Genomic DNA, 22328 nt, shown 5'->3' on the forward strand with positions numbered 1-22328 from the left:
ATGAAATTTCCATAACCTTATTTTCAAGTTCATCCATAAAAGTATGGGAATTAGCATCATTACATTATCATTTCAAATGCTGTGTAATTATAAATGAAACAGAAAGTCCAAAAAATGTATGCATTGTTGTTATTAGCACATGGGTTAAGCTGATATTTTTTTAAAGGTTGATTAAGTTATTCAGTAAAGCTGAAGGAATCTGGTAATAATTTAAAATGAATTATATGCAGGTGTATTTAATATATATAAAAAAATTTGTAAAATACACATTAATATTTTAAGAAGAAACTTAAAAATAAATAAATATCTTATCTGAATAAACATTTTGATAAGAAATTATTCAAGTAGTAATTTAAAAAAAATATATATAGTTAGTAATTCTTTTTTAAAACAAGTAATGATGAAAACAAGTCATTTGACATTTTTTATTGTAACATTAATAAGTGGCAATTTTATAATGAGTTGTGGAGTGACACATATTATAATACATAGTCTTAATTACTTTAAATTATTCCCAAATTATAGGTAAAACCTTTACACCTACAAAATTTTACCTGTTAAAAAAACTACATACAAAATCATTAAATGAAAACTTCTTTTTCTTTTTAAATTAATTAAGAAAATTATTTGTAAACATGTTTCCAAATCATTTTTAAACTATTGTGAAGCTCTTCTATCAATGTGCAAATGTATATTATAACAAAATCAGTTAAAGAATTATAGAATGTTTTCTAATGGGCAAAACTAAACCCCCTCCCCAAAATTAGCTGGACCCAATGATTGATTAGTACCAATTAAAATGATGATTAGTATAACAAATTACTGATTTTTTTATACAATATGTTTTCCACCGTGTTTATTTTATAATCTTTACTTTGTAAACTTCCTACTTCAAACCAACGATTTCCAAATGGTTCACAGGATCAAACATGACAGGAAAAAGCTATGAAAAGAACAGATAAGAGAAATGTTTAATGAACAGATGTAAGCCCTAGGGAAAATTACAACCTAATAATTCTGCAACACCTGAAATGTCTAAGTCTGCATACTGTAAATTGATGAGTGTGAAATAAGGTAAACTGCTGAACATAAAGTCCATATTCAATAAAGCAGTTCTTGTACATCACCAAATTTACGAGTACTGGGTGAAGTTCATTGCATGCTTTTGGTATTTATTAAAGGTTAATAATTATAGCAATGAATATTTAAAATAATACTAAAAAAAAAAAAATGAATAGTTATTACTCCAATATAACAGTTTGTTACTACATATGTAACAAAAGAAATTGGTGGTTCAGTATTCATCTGGGAGAAAAATGATGGGGAAAAAATTTACCAAAACAGTATCATAAAATTAAAAAAAAAATATTTATTAAAGAGCAAATAAAGTAAGAATTCATCCAAATGCAGAAAGCCTACAGCTTGACAAAGAGCATATTTGTATACAACAAAAAAATGAACATCTAGGGTAGGTAAGATTAGGCATTACTCCACAGTAATCTGATCTGAAGTCTTGCATGGTGCAGAATTCATAAGACTAAGTCAGGGATAAATAGAAAAAAAAAGAAGAAATTGGCAAGAAAAGGTTGAGAAAAATATTTATGAAAAAAGATAAAGGTTACTTGATTATAACAACTGATACAGTAACTAATCAGTAACTAAACATTATAATCAAGAGGTTATAATCAGGTAAGGTTAATCAGTAACTAAAGGTTACTGATTATAGAAAACAGTTGTAAAAACAATGAACTCTACCTCAATAAGGCAGATTCACAGATGCCATACGAAAACAAAGATATCTTTTAAGGACAGTTAAGAAAATGAAAGACTAACCAAAAAAAGTTGACAAATATCATAGAGACAAAACTAATGGCTCAAACACATCAAAGAAAATCTTAGAACTGCAGGTATAGAACATAAAGATACAGACAACAGAAACATATTCAGAAAAATGGTACCAGACTATGAAAGAATTAGTCCAGAAAGTAATTAGAGAGTCTAGTAATAAGAAATGTTCAGAAAAGAGAAATAAACAACGCAGCTTGAATGTGAAGGAGACTTTGAGGAATAGGAAAAGAAATTAACAATTAAACATAGTCCTACAGTTACCGGTGAATATCTTTAAAAAAAAATTAATTATGATCAGTCTAAACTAATACATAAAAATAATAATTACTAGTCTATAGAAAATATTCATGTACCTACCTACATGAAGGTAAAGAATTAATAAAATCAGAAGAACATAAAATAACAATTTTGAAGTATTTAATGAAAGATGTTTCTATAAGTATATATTAAAAAGTATTTAAAAAATCCATTTTTATTTAACTATAATCATTATTTAAAAGTTCATCCACACAGTAAAACATGAAATTCATAAAAGGCAATCTTTAAATTTATTTTTAAACTAATTAACTGAAATATCTACATTATAATTTATTAAAAAATGATAATGAAAGTCCTCTCTAATAGCCAGAAGAATTACACTGTGTAACAAGAAAAATGTTCTTTTGTCTAGTTTGAGAAAATTTTTTATAGTTATTTATTTGATTTGAGAAAATCGTAAGAAAATATAATAAGGTACTGATTACACTGATCAACAATGATTTTGTTAAATAAGAGTGAATAACTGATTCTTATAGTATTTTTCATGCTGATTTCGAACAATAAAATCAGAATTCTTCTATCTGGCTTAGTTTTTTTTGATAACTTTCTTATTTTCAGGTACTACCATGCATGAACTCCATAAGCATAGCATTTTGTGAACGTATTTTATTACTTTATTTGTCAAACATATTTATAGCTTTTGTTTATTTATTACAGTCCCTTAATTATTATCACATTGATCTGTTAGATATTTGTCTCCATTTTATTATTTACACACTAATTAAAATGAACAAGAATGTGACTCATTCTTCCTATTTTCATCTTACTATGAACATATCATCCACTCTATAGTTATTTCTGTTGTTATTATATTTACTTATACATAACTGTTGTGCAGACTAGAGAAATATTTTTAATTCTCATACAAGTGTGAGTTCTCACGTGTGTAACATTCAGTTTTGTAGCTGGCTTTTGTTCAGGTAAGTGTACGTTTATTAGCTGTTTATATAGTGTTTATTTTAAACAATATTAGTCATTATAATATATTAATAATGCCTCACAATCAAATTAATTGCATAAATCATCTAAACAATTTTTACTACATCTATGGTGAGGTAACGAAGTTTCAGAAAAAAAAAATATAGTCATTTGAACTATATTTTGAATGTAAATTAGGTGATCAGGAAAAATCTTCGGCTCCTCATATTTGCTGTGCTTCTTCTGTAACATTGTTGACTGGTTGGCTAAATGGATCTTGTCATATGCCATTTACAATTCCAATGGTTTGGAGAGAACCGAAGGATCACACCACAAATTATTTTTGTGTAATAAAGATATCTGGGATAACAGCTAAAACTAGACTTACTGTTAAATACCCTGATATTCCTTCTGCTATGCGACCAGTGCCACATTCTATTCCAGTACCATCAGAAACATGGTACTTAGATAAAATGTCGAATCTTGTGCTGACTTATCAGGCAATGAAGAAAGAGATCCAAACTTTTTAGAAAATACATATACTGAACGACATTTAATAAATCAGTCAGAATTAAGTGATTTGGTTCATGATCTACATTTATCAAAGAATCGAGCAGAAATACTGGCATCAAGACTAAAAAGATGGCGTCTTTTATAACCAAACACTAAAATCAGTGCCATGACAGACAGTCAGGATTTGCAATTCTTCTCTCAGTATGAAAACTTATACTGTAATGATGTGGACTTTACTGAAAGGTTTGGAACATATGCACCATCCTGACGAAGAGTTTTTATTGACTCGTCAAAGCTTAGTTTGAAAGCTGTTCTACTTCACACTGGAAATAAATACCATTAGGATATGCTATTCACATGAAGGAGTCTTATGAAAATGTGAAACTTGTACTGAGGAGGATTCAGTGTGAGAAATATTTATGGGATATTTGTGGCGATCTGAAAGTAATAGTGCTTTTACCTGGACTGTAACTTGGATACACTAAGTTCTGTGTTTTTTGAACAGCGATTGAAAAAACCATACGTAAAAGAGCAATGGCCAAAGAGAGAGATACTGGCTGACTGTAGGAGAGAAGAATGTTGTTAATCAGGTATTAACAAAACCAGAAAATTTATCTTTTGCCACTACACATTAAGCTAGGTTTATTCAAAAATGTTGTTAAAGCAATGGATTGTATGGTGCAGGTTTTCAGTTTCTAAAAAACAAATTCCCTAATATAAGCAATGCTAAAATAAAGGAAGGTATATTTGTAGGACCACAAATAAGAAAACTAATGAGTGATCTGGCGTTTGAAGAATGTTTGAATGACTTGGAGGTTGCTGCATGGAAATCATTTCAAAATGTAGTATACAACTTCCTTGGATGGCCAGTAACTACAGAGAACTTGTGAGTGAACTCCTTCAAAACTACAAAGAACTTGGCTCCATGTCACTCAAAATCCATTTCTTATAGGTCACATTTTGAATTTTTCCCTAACAATCTCACCACTATAAATGATAAACATGGAGTTGCTTTCAACAGGAGATATCTACAATGGTAACACGATACCAGGGAACATGGAACTCAAAAATGTCAGCTGACTACTGTTGGAATCTAAAGGGGGATCTACTACAGAAAATTACAACAGAAAATCCAAAAGAAATAGATTTTAGGTGAGTATAAAATGCATGTAATATATTGTCATATTACGTTCACCATACATTTTCTGTTTCTAAAGAAATTTCAGTTACAAAAAACTGAACCTGATAGAAAAAATTTACTAACATATATGAAATCAGCATAAAAAAATACTATAAGAATCATCCATTCATTCTCATTTAACAAACAAAAAATTTAATTTTGTTGATCAGTCTAACTGCTGACAATGGTGAATGAGTAAAGTTAATAAAAAGAAAGAGATTAAAAAACAACAATTGATAGGTTAATTAAAACTTAAATCACTCCAAATAAAATACTTATGTTATCAACTTAAAAGATAAGTCTTTTTTTTTGTAGATTCGTCAATCAATTTGCGATTAAATAAAATTAAGAAAAAATGTATTTTCTTTTCTCAAACAACTTAAAAAATGTAAGTATACTTAACTGAGAAATATAAATCTCACAAATACAAATAAGAAAAAATAATTTAAATGCATATACTTTTAATTATTAACAACATTGATACTAATAACATTAAATATTTTTAATAAATTACATTTGTCTGATCAGTCAAATAACTCATGGACCCTGCTCTACTTGAGAGAAAACTGTTTATTTACTTTATTCTTTTTTAGATGTTTAATTTTTATTTTTAATTCACCACATAAACTTATAGTTTGCAGGAATAAGAGATTTATACTCTAAGAAAAATACAAAACCTGATTAGGATTCAAAAGTTGTTTGAAGTTCTACCAAATTGGAACCTGATTCTTTGAATTCGAAAAGGTGATCATGAATTATGATTTTTGGTAAAAATAAAGCCTCCCATAAAGCCTCAGGACTCCATGAGGCAAAATTTTCAAAACTATATTGTCGTATTCACATCTTTTTTTTCTAAGAGTGTTTTAATTTTAGCTCTAAGCATTAAATTAAGTATTGTCAAAAGCATCCTTCTCCTTAGACTCTATGATTAAAAAAAGATAAATGATTAAAAATCCATAATAAAATAAAAGATAAGATTAAGAGAAGAAACACCATCTGAATAAAATCTCAGTAGTTTCAAAGGAGTTCAGACCCTGTTTATCCACAAAAAAGTCAAAATATTGTGATCAAACAATAGTTTTCTAAAATTTTCAAAAAGGCTACATCTGTGAGGATGAGTAAAAAAACTAAATGGTTTTAAAGGAATTTAATCCATCCATCAATTAAAGAAAATAAAAAAAACGAATATCCTGGTGATTCATAGTGTTATAACCTAAAGGACCACTCATTACCCAAATAAGGTCACAGTTTTCTTTGTCCCCAAATCAAGAAAGCTGTGCCAGATATTTTGAGGCTTCCAGAATTACCCATGAAAACAAAATAATCAACTAATAATAATAATAATAATAATAAAGGGTCCTGGGTAAGATGAGAACATGCCTTACAATTGATAATTTCATAATAATCAGTACAGCTCAAGTAGTACTTTAGAAATTGAAGTAAATAAAGTAAAGATAAAACATCAGTGGATGAAGTCATATTAATAAATCAATCCATGTATATGCTAAAAATTGTTCTGAGAAGTAGTTATGCTGCATGCTATTGACATTTATTACTAACAACCACAACAACTGATGCAAATTAAAAAAAAAAAATCATAATGTAATTGTTTGTTATGTGCATAACCAAGACGGTTGTAAGTGAACCAACATGAGAAACAAGTCACCCCTTCAATTGATGATGTTCTTTCTAAAGGTAGCAAACATCCCATGCAAAGCTTACTAAAGATATGAAAGTGAAGTACTTCCTATTCTCTTCTTTCTTAACCAAAGATGCTTTTTGTATATCAGCATATTAAGCACACTGAAATGCAGATGTCCAGCTCTACAAATAACATAGAGACTGACTCTACAATGAACATCATTACTCTAAAAAAAACAACTCTGACAAAATCGTTTGGTACTTAGCTTGTGTCATAGCATGTTAAAAACCGGGACAAACAATATAATTCAACGAAATCATACACCCATTTGTTTTTAAAACCATTGTTTTCTGTTAAAAAACAATCTTTATATAAAATACCTCTACTTAATAGGTAATTAAAATGAGTAAATAGATTATAAAATCATAAAAATTATTAACATAGATAAAAATGTAAATAAAATGTAAATAAAAATAAATAAAATTGTTTTATATGTTATTTTTTTTTTTATAAAACTAAAATCATAAAATTTTTCATAAAATCTTTTCCTAAATGTTTAATTTATATAGTAATACTGAGTGTTAATAAAGTTTGGAATCCTTAAATAACATTTCAGAAGTTAAATGTAGAAAAACTAAATTTAACAAGTTCCTAATTCAAAATGATCTAATTTTTTTTTCTTTTTATGAGACCACCACATTTCCAAACCCCTAGGGTGCCTCTATGAAGGGGATAATTCAAAAAAATTTTAATGAAAATTACAAGGTTATGACATCATTTTAAAGGTATTAAAAAATAACAAAATCGATGTAAAAAACTACAGGCTATGATAACCCTAACCAAAATTGCAGCCATTTAATATTTTTTTAAGCTATTTTCAAAAGCGGTCTAAATTACATTTCAAGTAGTAGTCTTACAGTGAAAAACAGACTGTTCTGAGGTAGAAGCATTTGCTAAATTAAATTCTTCTTTGTTTAATGGCTGAAAATTTATTTAAGGGTTCTCAAAGTTTATTAACATTCTGTTTATTGATGACAACGTATTAATAATGAACAAACAATATAATGGCCAGAAAAGAAAAAAGCAACATACTTTAAATACTGTAGAAAATGGTAAATGTAAACTTATAAAAAAAGCTATATCTATATCATAATTAATGAATAAAACTGATAATTAAAATATTATTTCTACAAATTATTTCTCATCAATACTGTTACATATTCTTTGTAATGAAAACATACAACAAAGACACAAGTACAAAATGGACATCTATATACAACAGTTTGTTGTACTAAAAGCAGGTTAATTTAATTTTTTTAAATTTTTTGTTAAAAACAAGTAATGCAGAATACATTGGAGACAGATGCTAATTAACTAAAAACGCAGCATCCACTGATGTGTGAAAAAATAGCCAGGCTAGTTGAATATGATTGCTACTGACTTGAATTTCATTTACTTAAATAATAATTTGTTTAATATTACCTATGGTTTTATTTATTTTTAAAATATACTTAAAAATAAAGAAATCAATACAGAATTGTTATATCACACTATTAATGTCTCTATACAATACAGAGATGTCATAAATATGTATATTTAAATAAATTAGTGGAAAATTCATTTTCAAACAACCTGTAACAATATATAATAATTAAATTAATATTTTGGAGCAGTAACAGGAGATCCAGTCTTTATCAGGCAGACACTTCAGCCTCCACTTAACTTTTTCTTGTAAACCCTCCCAACTGGTCAAAGATAGAAATCCCCTTAAAAAATGCCACAGGTAGAATGAATTATCATCCTGCTAAATATATAGCTGCTCAACTGTTTCTCAAATCATGTCGTGTGGTATTCCAGATGGAGCATTTTTAGCAACTAATACAATTTCCAAGGTACTTGTTAAGAGAAGAAGAGGCTGAGGATAAAAATCATGTAGTGGACTACAGAAACATGGAATAATCAATCCTCAAAGATATTGTAATGGAAAATAAATATAGGTTACTTACTAATATTCTTATAGTACACAGAGATAATGAAAAGATAATAAATACAGCTTACTTTTTATTGTCATCTGTACGCACAGACTTGGCATCGTCACCAGTATCATCATCAAAATCACTGCCCTCACTATAAAAAAAAATTAATTAATCAGGTGATGAATAAATAATATTTATTTACAGTATAAAAATATTCATATAAATGTAAATAATATCAGACTAAATATTATAAAACTATCAAACATTACAGTAATAGATTGAAAATTCTGTCTCAGAAGAGGAGGGCCAATTGAGATAAGAAATATGTAATAGCATTTCTTCAAGTAACTAAGCATAATTTAAATTCTAAAATAAAAAAATTTAAGTGCTGATTATGAATTACATGCAAAATTTTCTTTTATTAATTTTTTACTTATACAATAACATGCTGATGCTATACAATAGTTGCTGATGGATAATAATGCATTTTGTAGCACATGAAAAAAAACAATAACCAACTGGAACTCAAACCCTGAACTTCTGAATGAAAGGTCGGTGCACTAACACCAACCAATCTTAGCCAATCTTAGTCTTGCCAATCTTAGAGACCAGCATTTTGAATGTTATTATAAACTTTTATTATTCATTATTTTATTATTAGATTTTCTTTTTTATCTATATTAAAGTGAAGGTGTAGACAAATCTCCTTTCATAAATCTATTGACAACAATTAATTAACCCAAACATGCTGTAATGAACCATATTACTTTATCATAAAGAAAAATATGATAGAATTTGTTGAAAAAAATCTCCAGTGAACAATTATTATGAAAAATTTATGGTTATAAATTATAATTTAATATTATATTGTAACAAGATATATAATTTGTAATTACAAATTTTTAAAACTCTATTATATTATAAACAAATACTAAAATGTTTTTGATAAGATATTTTATACTTCATTACAATTTAAAAAAAAAAAATCACCCAATTATTATCACTAATGAGAAATTAATTTTTGTAGCATGTGAAAAATGCAAGCATTACTAGAATGGATCTACCAGATGAAAGACACAAACCCAACCACTTCATCACATAGTTTGATGGGGTGACAATGAAATATTTTATAAGTTAATAGGATAAGTACAATTACTGAGATTTTACTCAGTTTTGGCTGATGTATTTCATTTTAAAATATAAATTTGATTATTTTTATTTATCAACTGTTAGTTTATTATAACATACTTTTATAATATGTAATTTTTATTTAGGTTGAAACAGAATTAAATTAATTAGTAAAATATTTTTCATTTTATTGTAAGAACACCTTATCTTGACTTATCAGGACCCAAAACTGGATATGAGATTATCAAAACTTACGTTAACAATGTTAAAAAAAAAACAAAGAACTATGAATATATATCTAAAAATTAAATAATACAATTACTAAACAAATTAAACACTCCATCTAAAAAATACAAATCATAGGGTTATCTACTTAACATAAAAATATGTAACATAAGAATTTTTCATTTTATATTTTAAGAAAATTAACAACAATTTCATTAAATGTTGTTACATTTAGCTGACTGGACTGGTCTAGTGGTTAACTTGTCATCGCAAATCAGTTGTTTAACAGCTGATTTTCAAAGTCAAAAGTTCTGAAGTTCAAATCCTAGTAAAAGTTAGTTACTCTTATATGGATTTGAATACTAGACAGTGGATTCATTGTACTTTGGTAGTTAGGGTTCAATTAACCACATGTTTTAGGAATGGTCTGCCTGAGTCTGTACAAGACTACACCTCATTTACACATCATACATTATTCTCATCTCATTGGGCCATGGAGGGATTGTTTACTGTTTACTAGTTGGAACAGATTACAACATATGCATTAGGAAAATAATTTACTAAAGTAAATTATTTGAATACTAAAAATTTAGAAAATAACAATTACATAACCAAACAAAATTTGGGTTTTCAAAAGACCCCCAGCAGTTACATGAAATTGTTAAAACATTAAGAAAATTAATAAAAACTATGGGCTTTAATTTGAGATAAATTGTGAAAAAAAGTTACCACAATCTGTGTTTGTAAAAACAAACAACTTATATAAGTAATTTCATCATTCTATGAAACATCAGCAGCATCATCATCTGGTTGATGATGTTGCAACTCGGAGAAAGCTTTGTATGTAGTTCAAAGAAATCAACTTGGCATGTGTCATGTGAGACTGGCATTCCAGAAAAGGCTATTTGGTGTGTATTATGTAAACAAAAGCACTTGAAGCCATACAAACTAACCATGGTTCAACATACTACAAATGACAAAGAAGTCGCTTGGCTGCAGTTTTGTGTGAAAATGATGGATAGAACTGCAGACAATGATATGTATTTAGACAATGTAATTTTTAGTGATGAGTCAACGTTTCACATCAGTGGTAAAGTGAACACCCATAAATGCTGAATATGAGGTAGCAAAAACCCTCATGAAACTTTGCAGCATATTCATGATAGCCCTGAGATCAATGGTTTTTTGTGCCCTAAACAAACAAAGACTGTACACCCCATTTTTTTCCAGGAGATAACTGTAAATGGTATCGTTTATCTAGACATGCTTCAAAATTTTCTAATTCAACAGTTAGATGATGATGACCAAGATGGATACCATTACTACAAGCAAAACAGGACACCACCTTACTACCATCTAGAAATCCAACATTTTCCTGATACTCAATTCCCAGGTCAGTGGATTGGTCATGATGGTCCAATTGTGTGGACACCTCGCTAGATTTTCTCTTGTGAGGTTTCATTAAAGATTGGGTTTATGTATCACCTTTGGCTGCTGATCTTATTGAGCTAAGACTTCTAATTAGCACCCCAGCTGCAGAGGTAACGCCCAACTTGCTAGCTACAGTCTGGAATGAAACTGACAGGTTTAGGTGGGATATATGTCACATTACAAATGAAAGCCATATCGAAATAAAGTGAATGTTGGGTGACAAACTTAATGTGTTTTTCTATGAAATGAAACCTTAATTGAATTTGCAAGTTACTTCAATAAATTTTTATATGTTTTTTTAAGTTGTGAAGTCCTTTTTCAATCGCCTGGTATATGTATAATACACAAAGATTAGCAAGGAATTTTTTGTAAAATAAGTTTACATTATTTTTATATCTTGTTGTTTTTCTATTTAATTTTGCTACAGACCTATACCTATTTTAAATTTATTTTTGTAAATATTTAAATAAATACTTAAAAATAGCAGCAGGAATGTTAAAACATGTTTTATAAAAGATAAACACATGATCAAGAAATCTTCTTGGCTAAATTCATAGAAATGTCATCCATTTTTAGCAATCATGTACAAAAATCAACTATCTTTTTGCCCACCCATACTTAGATTGTTGTATGATAAGTGTGGGTCGCATTCAGGCACTGTGGAACTGCAGCACCCCTTATTTCCACTTGATATTATTGGTAGCATTTAATATAATGGGTCCTTATTTCTTTAATTCTCTCTTTTCAGTGTTTCAGTGGATACCCCAGTCATGTCAACATACGTGGAAATGAGGAGGCCAATAAACTGGCCAAGTTAGGAATGACTCTACCGCAACCTAGTTACACCGCGTCCTTGCGTTCATCCAGAGCACTGGTTGATGCAGCGGTCGACAGATGGAACAAACAGCCCTTCTCCGAGACGGCTGGTAGTAGGAGATGGGAGACTTTGATCACTGATGGTCCTATCAATCCTGGCCTACAGCGTGGGGTCAGGCCTTCCAACTAAAAACTGGCCACGACTATCTTGCTTGTCACCTTCACTGCATCCATGTGCTGCCATCTCCAAAGTGTCTGCTATGTGATTCCGGGATAATGGATGCTGATCACCTGAGAGATTGTCCCACCCAGCTGGATGAGAACCTGGAGTTCACAGAAGCCCGTCTTTATTGGTCAGTGCGATGCCAAATAGCTCCAACAGCCAAGAGTGGGTATTGGCTACTAACTAAGTAAGTATACTCTTGAATGTGATAAAGTGTAGAATTAGATTATTATCCTGTTTCCAGCTGCTCTATTTGATTCATTTTTTTTTTTCAGTTCTTTTATTTTACAGAAAACTTTAACCATGGCCTTGAAAGGACCCAGAAGAATTTTTTTGGAGCAGCACCCTCACTAATTTTAGCTATGAGCCGCCACTGATGATAACTTAAAAAGAAATTTACTCATTCTACCACCCACAATATCTTCAAATGATCTCCTATTAATCTAAAGCAAAATATTTTCCTTTCATTATTTTAATCCAAATTTATACTCTTATCTCCTTCCAAAATATTTAAAATCTCCTTCTAGTTAGATTTTACTGTTAGTATGGTCTTCAGAGTTAACAGAACCTTTTACAACTCTATTATGTCTACATTCCCTTGGAATACCATAGGGAATGAATATATGGTCTATAAGTTGAAAACTTCAGCTCATTGTATACTTATACAGTCATTAGTATACTAGATATAATAAGTAAAAAGAAATTTTTAAGTCATCCAATTACCACGATAATGTGCCTGCACACTGTATTAGCTTGTTGCTGCAAAACTCCATAACCTTTACTTTGACGTGCTTCCACAGTATTCAAACTGGTATTCACCAGGTTTGTCTCCCAGTGATTAATGTTTCTTCCTAAACCAGAAGAAATGCCTTGAGACCACTTATTTTGCAGACTTGAACAAATCACATTGTACTGTGCGTATTCAAAAGGTGGAAGGATCATTGGTCTAAATGTATCAAACAAATTCCAAGGCGACTATATAGAAAAAAGATTTCTGAAAAATCTTTTGTTTTTTTTTCAGGCCAAGAGCTCTCCAAACAGACTTTAAAAGAAGGGTGTACTTGTTGCTTTATACTGTCTCTTCCAGTTTTTCTTATGACTACGATGCATGTGAATCACCTAAGATACAAGAGGTACTAGTCAGAATTGATTTCTTTGAGAGTAATGTTGCTTATTATGCAATAATTGCTGTGGTAGGAGTGAAGGTGTCACTTGCAAGGTTGAATATCACATTTCTCTAAACTTAGCTTTCTGATACTAATGCATAGCTCAAAAAATTTCACTGTTTGGTCATACTTGCGCCATCTCTGTGTCCAGCTAAGAACTTTTCAAACAACCCTAGTATACTTAAGCAATGTTATGTAGACTAATTTGACTCAGTAGACTTCCTTCTTAATATCCATACTTGTACCCATCTAACTGAATGTAAACTAATTTCTAAAATTTTAAAATTTAAAACTTGTTACTATTGAAATAATTTTAAAACAGAATATAATACTAATCACTTATAATATCATCAGGAAAATGTACACAAGATTTAAAAATGAACTGACTGTATACAGTCAGTTCAGTACAGTATGTACTGTATATATATATATATATATATATATATAAAATAAAAATATCTGGTTGCACATGAATGAATAAAACACTGGCTGTGTTTGCCACAGCAAAAACCCTGATATACAAAATTTGAACCATTTAGCATACTTTTCATTGTATATTACACTATATAGCTATAAAGTATAATTATATAATCAGGAAAGTAAAAATATATATTCAAAATAAGCTAAAAAAAAAGCATTCTAGCACTAAAAATTTACCATCAAAACAGTCTTAAACAGTAATTATCATTAAAAAAGAAAATATGCTATGTTATCAAAATTACTTAATAATAGTAATTATTAGTAATATATAATAATATTATTGACTTTTACTCATTAGTTTAAAAAAATAATTTAAAGTGAACATATTATACAACTTAACAAGCTCAACCTTGACAGTTAAACAGATACTACTTTATTGTAATTACTCAGTGTCACCTGAAAAATCATAAAAATAAATTTAAAAATTGACAAATATTGTACTTATAACTAAAATAAAGATCAAACAATGTTAAGTAGAATAATCAACTTCAGTTGCCTATAAACTAAGCAAAATATAAATGGTAATAGATTTTAAATGATAATTTAAATATTCTAATTTGTTCACACTGGAAACAATTTTTTTACAAATAAATAAATGTTCAAGTTGTTTTCTAAACAAAACACTGTTTACAGATTTAAAAAAAAAAATATTCTTTCTATTAGGTGGATTCTTGTCCCCAACTAATCCACACAAATGTTTTTAGTATACAACTATATGTACAAAAGAGTAGTAGTGCTTTGAGATCAAATTTTAATAACCACAAGTGAAAAAATCTCAATCAAAGAATCAGAAATGATAAAAAATTCAAGTAATTTTTTTGTTTCTTAAGGTCTAACAGAACACCATTTAAAAAAAAGAAAAAAAAAGGGTTTCCATGCTGCCAAATTTAATACTAGATACAGATGGATGTTCATTCGTGAGAATGAAAGTTTAAAAAAAATTGACATTTTAAGTACAGGCCCCTTCAGCCTCCTCATATTTTGGGGCTTAAAAGTTTATTGAATTAATTATTAAATTCAGTTTATTGAACCAATTATTAAAGTTTATTGAATTTATTGAATTAATTATTAAATTCAATTGCCCAATTTGGTGCAGTTATTCAACAAGGCTAAAAATGTTACAGTTAAATATGGGTACTATGATGTCCCATGGTCCAACGAGGACAAAAATCATGCCAAAGCTGGAATATATATATATATATATAGATAGTATAGTATTTCGCATAATATCTATGGCAAATTTCAACTATTTTTGTCAATGAATTTTCAAGATATGTGCCAAAAACTGTTTAGAAATAATGTTAAATATTCTCCACTCTTAAATCCAAACTGCCTTAAAACTTTGGGATTTTTTTAACTTAATAAATACTTTCAACTTAATATTTACTTTTTTAAACTTAATAAGTAAAGTTACACCTTGGCATTTTTAATTCTGTCCAAATTTTAATGTCAGCAGTGCCCTACATAAAGAAATTTTTTAAGCCATTTGTAAAGAATTTATGTTGAACCAATCCAGAAATATTAATCAAAATACAGTCAATGTACATATATACATATATATTCTAGAAATTTTTATAATTTTTTTTAACTGAGGGTTTTAAAATGCTAAAATTTGCAAAAACTGAAAACCATAATTTTTGTAAATCACTACACTTTTCTTTTACAGCTGTGCTGCTGTGACAGTAACAAAGCTATTTGTCAGTAAAGTAAAAATGACTTTTCAATAAACATTGACTACTGTCAGCAGGAAATGAAGATATGTTCCAAAATTTATTACTGTAAACAAAAATAAACATAGAATTTTATAAAAAATAATACAAACCATTTTTGATTTAATTATGAAATTAAAAAAAAAGAATACTGCTTACCATGCAATAATTATAGACAGCGTTTCAAGTTTAGCAGTTTCTCTTTTTAGTGTGTTGAACAGCATGATGAAACATGATAACACTTTAAAATTATTAAAAATTATAAATGACTCACTTTCAAATCACATGAAAATTGTTCTTCCAAATCATCTTTCAGAGCACCTTCTTCAGTGTAGTAACCGTGCACATTCAATCACAGATACAAGGAACACATACAGCCACTACACACAACAATAGAATCAACTTTTGTAAATAACCTCATAGAAACAGGAAACATATATAAAGAAATTAACCACAGCAAGCAAATTTTACCCAAAACACAAAATTAACATCTCAACCCCTTAACACACTTGAACAGTACGTACTTAACGAACACACTTAATCTGACAAAAACTACATATTAAATGAATAAAAACAATATTAACTGAATATATCAATACTCCAGCTTCAGGGGTTTTCCTAGAATATTTAAAATGTACACTATTAACAACATTGCAACCATATACTCAACCAAAGAAGGTGCTTTTAATTATTATTTATTTATTTTTCCAAATAACAACATACTGTTGCCAGATTTGCGTATGACAGATGAAATCTATAATGTGTGAAAAATTCTTTCACACTCAGAAACTTTCACGTTAAAGACAGAGATGTTAGATGCGAGCACTGTATTCTAATGTAATAATAATAACAACAGATTTATTTAAAACAATTATATCTGAAAAGTTCACCAAAAGAAAAATTAATAAATAATTTGAAAATGAGTCACTGTTCAAAATAATTAATCATTTTTTTTTTTAGTTTTAATTTTAATATTTTGTTAAATTATTCATATTTAATTATTTTCTTTATAAATTCTAATATTTTTTCTTAACTTGCAGTTTAAACTTTCTACACTTCTTTCATTAATAGTACATGAAATTTTATGTTCACTCTCTTCTTTATTATGAATTGTGAATCTAATTGTCTTTAATTTTTTTTTAGATACTAAGAAAATATACAGACATATAAAGGAATATTAATAAAGATATTAATTAAAATATTACTTGAAAAAGATAAATTGCTTAAAATATTTGTTCAGAAAATACTTTATAACAATAAGACAGGCCCCATAATTACTGCTATTTAAAGTATATGGAAACAACAAATTAAATACAACAGTCCAATCTACTAAATACAGAAGTTACTACAAAGGAATTTTAAAACAATAATACACAAAGCTAATGAAGAAGCCTCACTTTGAAGTTTCACAGAATTTTGATAAAGAATGGGAACCATTAAACAGTTTTTCAACTATTAAACATTGAAAAATAAAATATAGCTAATGTTCCTACCTACAAATGATCTGTTGTTAAGTATGAGACCACAACACCTCGAAGCTCCCATAGGAGGCAACTCAATTCCTCCTATTTACATTTATAATTGTTGAGTTGTCCCCCCCTCCAAAGGAGCTTGGAGGTGTTATGGTTTCATATTGAACAATACAAGAGAAGGGATTGTGGTCTTAATATAGTAAAGGGCACTGAAAAACAAAAATTTTGAAGAAAAACTTTGATATATGAAAACCCTAATCAAAATGGCGGTCCTTCAATGTTTTTCATGCTTGTTTCAAAAGTGGCCTACAGTACACCCAATATAAGACATGTGACCCCTAGTGGACTCATACAAAGAAAATAAATCTTTTGAGGTAGAAGCATTTTTTCTAGATTTTATTTTTTTTAGTATTTACTGCTGAACAGTTATTTAAGAGATACTGCAGAAATTTTTAAAGTAGCTATGAAAAAACATTAAATGGATAACATTTTGGTTAGGGTGTTGTCAAAATTGTTTTACATCAATATTTTTATTTTTAAATGCTCTTTAAAATGATTTGTTACAACCCCTGTTCTTTCCATTTATAATCTTTGAGTTGCTACTCAAGGGGGCTTGGAGTGTTGTGGTTTCATATTGAAAACTATATCATTTATATCATTTTGAGATAGCAACATTTGCTACATTTCATTTTTTGAGGTTTAATTGTTGAAAAGTAATTTAAGGATTCCTACACTTAATTAATATCTTGTACATCAGGGAAAAGTCACACAAACTGGACTGAAGGCTCATTTCAAAGTTTATATTTGTTCTTAATTAATTAATCTGCAATAACCATAATAAAAACAAGTACACCAGTTTCCAGCTATTATAAAATAAAAAAGTACTCACATCTTCTAAAAATTTATGTATAATTTTTTTTTAATACTTGACAATCATTTATAGTAAAACTTGATAATGAAACAAAATTTTATCGATATTTTTTTTATTTCTTTATTAATTTAAGGACAAAAATGTCTTTTCTTTTTCCTGTTTAGCTCCCGGTAACTACCATTCAAATAATACTTCAGAAGATGAATGAGGATGATATGTGTGAGTGTAAATGAAGTGTAGTCTTGTACATTCTCAGTCCAACCATTCCTGAGATGTGTGGTTAATTGAAACCCAACCACCAAAGAACACCGGTATCCACGATCTAATATTCAAATCCGTGTAAAAATAACTGGCTTTACTAAGGACAAAAATGTCTGAACTACTTGACTATTTCCCATCGAAATAGAAATAAGTTTCAGATATTGTAAATTTCCTATATTTTTGTCCATAAAAGTTAGCGATGATATTTATTTAAAAATATAAATTTTTGGAATGACAAACAGTCAGATTTTAACAATTTATTTCAAAATGTTTTTAATCATTTTGCAACCAAGTAGGCCATGTACCTTTGCTCACTGAAGATGGTCATCATCCATAGTGAGGAACTGAAAATGGTTTCAAAAGCAGATGAAAATGATTTGAAAACATTATTAAAAATGTTTTATTATAAAATTTTATTTGTTGTTTCATAAGTTTACATAAGTAAACCATATTTACTCTTGAATCTTTTACTTAAAAATGGTGAAACTTTGCTAATGTACTAAAAATGTAGAAGAATATATATACTTGAAAAGAAATTTTTTATGTCATAACCTGCAAAACCACATAGTCAATAGTATTAACAATAAGTTAACTAGAAAGTTAATTTATGACAAAACCTTAATAAAAATTTACTCTAATTTATTGTTACTTTTTTCTTCATTAAACTGAAAAAGGAGGTGATTATTTTTTATTACACATATTGTAAATCGATTAATCAAAAACAAGAAAAAATCTTTATAATGAGTCATGAATTATATTTAATTTTGACTTTCCCAGCTATAGTGATACATACTACTTTAGCAGCTATAGGTATAATGGGAAAGTATAAAGATTGACTGAAAAAAATCTAAAAAGTTTTTTTTTTTAATTTTTGTGCTTAAGGAGGTTTTTTAAAAAAGATTTTAACAAAAAAAATAGATTTAAATAAACTGTAAATAATCTGCCAAAAAAAATTATTATTCAACAATCCCAAGCCCAAAAAATCCATTTTTGTCAGACGGACATATGTGCATATGAACAGTTGTATGTATGTTGGCCTGTATTTGATGTTACAATTCTGGACTTATTGACTGATTTTCTTCAAATTGGTAGACAGTAACTACCTCTGGGCGGGGAAAGAATATATTAAATTTTTGTAAATATTGAAAAAAGAAGTGGGGTGTTTTGACTGAAATAATATTTCAAATTTTTACTGGGGCACTTTACCAAAACATTTTTCATAAAAAAATGAAATTTTTATATCAAGGTCACAAATTACAAAAAAAATGTTTTTACATTCACCCCACCCTTTGTATATTCTATATATTCCATACGCGTTTTTCTTTTTGAGGTATATCTTGCTTCAAAAAAGGAATTAATGGTAGTTTTTTGCAGTTACATTTTCTACATCAATAGACTTCCAATAGTGTGTGTATTTATGTTCTGCTGCAACCTTGATCTTGACCCCGAGTAATTTGTGTTTTGGCAGTTGCACTGACCTTGAAGCAAAAGAACGAAACCACCCGCTTTATGGTGGGTGGTAAATTGTAACGAATATGCGTTTTGGTTTGAGTGACTGGTCGTTGAACTCAAATGTAAACAAGGCAATATTACACCGAAACAATGTAAACAACACGGGGTATTGCACCTTGCACCTTAGCAAAAATGAAGAAAGATCGCAAAGGAGCGCTGGGTGGTGCGACAGGCATAAAGGGTTGGAGTAACGTTAATACCATTTTGCATATATGTTTAGTTTAGAGCTAATAATAATAGTGCTATTTATAAACAGTGATGTTTCAATTTGTAACAGCTTATTTAACTTTACTGATTTGTTTATTAGTGTTTTAAATTCTGAAAAGCTTTTCTCTAAATCACCTACTGCTAAATCGTAAAACAGCCGCAAATTCCTTTGCATCGAAGGTATCTCGATTTTAAGAAGCTGATCTACACCGATATGTACAAGAATCGATTAATACCTTACTACATATGTTTAGTTCAGAGCTAATAGCAGTAGTCTATTAGTAGAGGATAATGGTATTGAAATAGATGAACATTCTTTTTGTATAATACGGATACAATAAATGAATGACATTACCAGGTCTTGTTTATATAGTCGACTATGAAAATGTATACGACGTATATTATTTGTTGTTTTTGATGAACGGTTACAAAACAGAAGACCATAACAGTTCTATGGTGATTACCTGGTCACGTTTGGCAATTTAGAGAACGATAATAATAAAATCAGACCAAAAACTTATCAAAGAAGCCATAACGCTGTTTCAAGAAACACATAAGTTGCCGATAGATGGCGAACTGAACAACAATACTCGGCAATTAATGAAGACGCCTCATTGCGGCAAACAATATTTTTCAAACAACTACAAGATCCACTCTATAATATGGAGAACGTTGAGACTCTTGGCATTATGCACTAGTAAAACAAAACCTTTTAGCATTTGAAACGTGGTCCAATCACTCAGGCCTGTCGTTTTATCATGTCAGAAATAATCCTGATACACTGATATCGAACAAAAGGCAGTCACAAAAATGAAAGGAAGAAACAATCATGTTGTCCGGTGAAATTCGACGGTGAAGGTTTAATACTAGCTCGTGACAAAATAATGGTTGTTGGACCAACCTCGGGTTGGCCCAACAATCTGCACCCTATGCAAGATCTACCTATGGTAATCCTCAATTCCACTGAAGCCCTCAAGGACTTCAGTGGGCATAAACATCTCCTTAGGCCACCATTGGATGACCAGACGGGGCAGGTTACCATCATCCACACTACATCATCCACACTACTATTAAGTGCCTGCCGCACATTCATACGAGGTCTAAGCGCCAATATGACACGAGTGTCCTCCGTCTGAGAGGCCACATCAGAGAAATAAAATTGGTCTGGGTAGCCTCTTCCACCACGTTCACAACCGTCACAGGCACTTGTTTAATTTCAACGGGCTATTCCTCTAAGACATCTCGGAACATTTCAACCATGCCTGCTAATTCATCCATATTCCATGAGCAATCCTTGATCTCCATCTTTGTGTTTGTATTTTTATGAACTAACTCATTCAGTTCTTTACCATGACTCAGAAGACAGGACACATTGAATGCAAGGCACTTCCTCCTCTTCACCCTCCTAGCCAGTGGATCCTCTTCTGCACTGAAGACCGTCTTTGTTGCCTCCTCCATCGGGACCGGTCCACTAGAATCCCGGCCAAGTCTCCCAACCACAGGAGAACTCACAGTTGCCACTCTAGGTTTCTTTTGCTCCCCACACTCAGGGGGGAGGAGAGCCAAAGCCTCCTTTTTTATGTTTTCCCCACCAGTAGACCCTCTAACTTCTCGATAGTAGAAACAGTCAGGAGAGGAGGAAAGTCAATCTCACACTCATTCAGGGCATCACCATCATCACTATATTGCACCGTTTTCCTTCTAGCAGCCTCTATGTGCCTAGCAACTGACTGCAGAAGAACTTCACGGTCAGTGCTAGCCACACTGTCAGTATCACTATCATCATGAGGGGAGGGGGCGTACTGTTGAACCATAGTTCAAAACAACAAAATAACAAATAACGTATACTATATAAAATAATTTAACTTGAAACTAATCAAGATAGTTTGACTTTAGAACTTCTATACCAAGAATGTAAACAACAAAATTAACACTAGAACAGCTATGTTCCTAAGGTAAATCACCCTAACAACCGTAGGCTAACTTATAATAAAAAAAATAAAAAAACACCATAATTAGCTTAAATAACAAAACATTAATAAACAAAACAGAACGTTAAATCAAATGAAATAACAACATATAAAATCATGGGTAACAAAAGTAGCCCGCAAGGCAAACTAACCTAAATGGAACTAACTTAAACGAAAAACACAAAAAACGCAAGAAAACTAAACAAAACAACAAATGAAACAATTACTACCAAAAATAAACAACATTAATAGTTGAAATGGCGGAAGATTTATTTTATGTGTGTGTACTCTGTGATAATGAAAGTGACTTTTCCAACAGAAAGAACTGAGTACATGATGCAAATTTAATAAGTTTTATGGTTATTAGTTATTAAAGACAAAAAAAAAAGTTGCACTTAATGTAAAAAAAAACAAAAAAAAACATAAGAAAATAATTAAATAATTTTTATTAACTAATATAAT

At 29.6% G+C, this 22328-nt stretch overlaps 1 protein-coding gene across 4 annotated transcripts in view; it reads right to left on the reverse strand.

The window, feature by feature from the left end:
* Window positions 1-22328, reverse strand: part of cyc (basic helix-loop-helix ARNT-like protein cyc) — a 312750-nt gene that overhangs the window by 40329 nt on the left and 250093 nt on the right. For all 4 annotated transcript variants that reach the window (XM_075372438.1, XM_075372437.1, XM_075372436.1 and 1 more), the window contains exon 4: window positions 8478-8546. In XM_075372438.1, the coding sequence (XP_075228553.1) occupies window positions 8478-8546 (69 nt within the window). The remainder of the gene's footprint in view (window positions 1-8477; window positions 8547-22328) is intronic.

Source organism: Lycorma delicatula, chromosome 8, assembly GCF_047948215.1.
Source record: "Lycorma delicatula isolate Av1 chromosome 8, ASM4794821v1, whole genome shotgun sequence".
Classification (NCBI taxonomy): domain Eukaryota; kingdom Metazoa; phylum Arthropoda; class Insecta; order Hemiptera; family Fulgoridae; genus Lycorma; species Lycorma delicatula.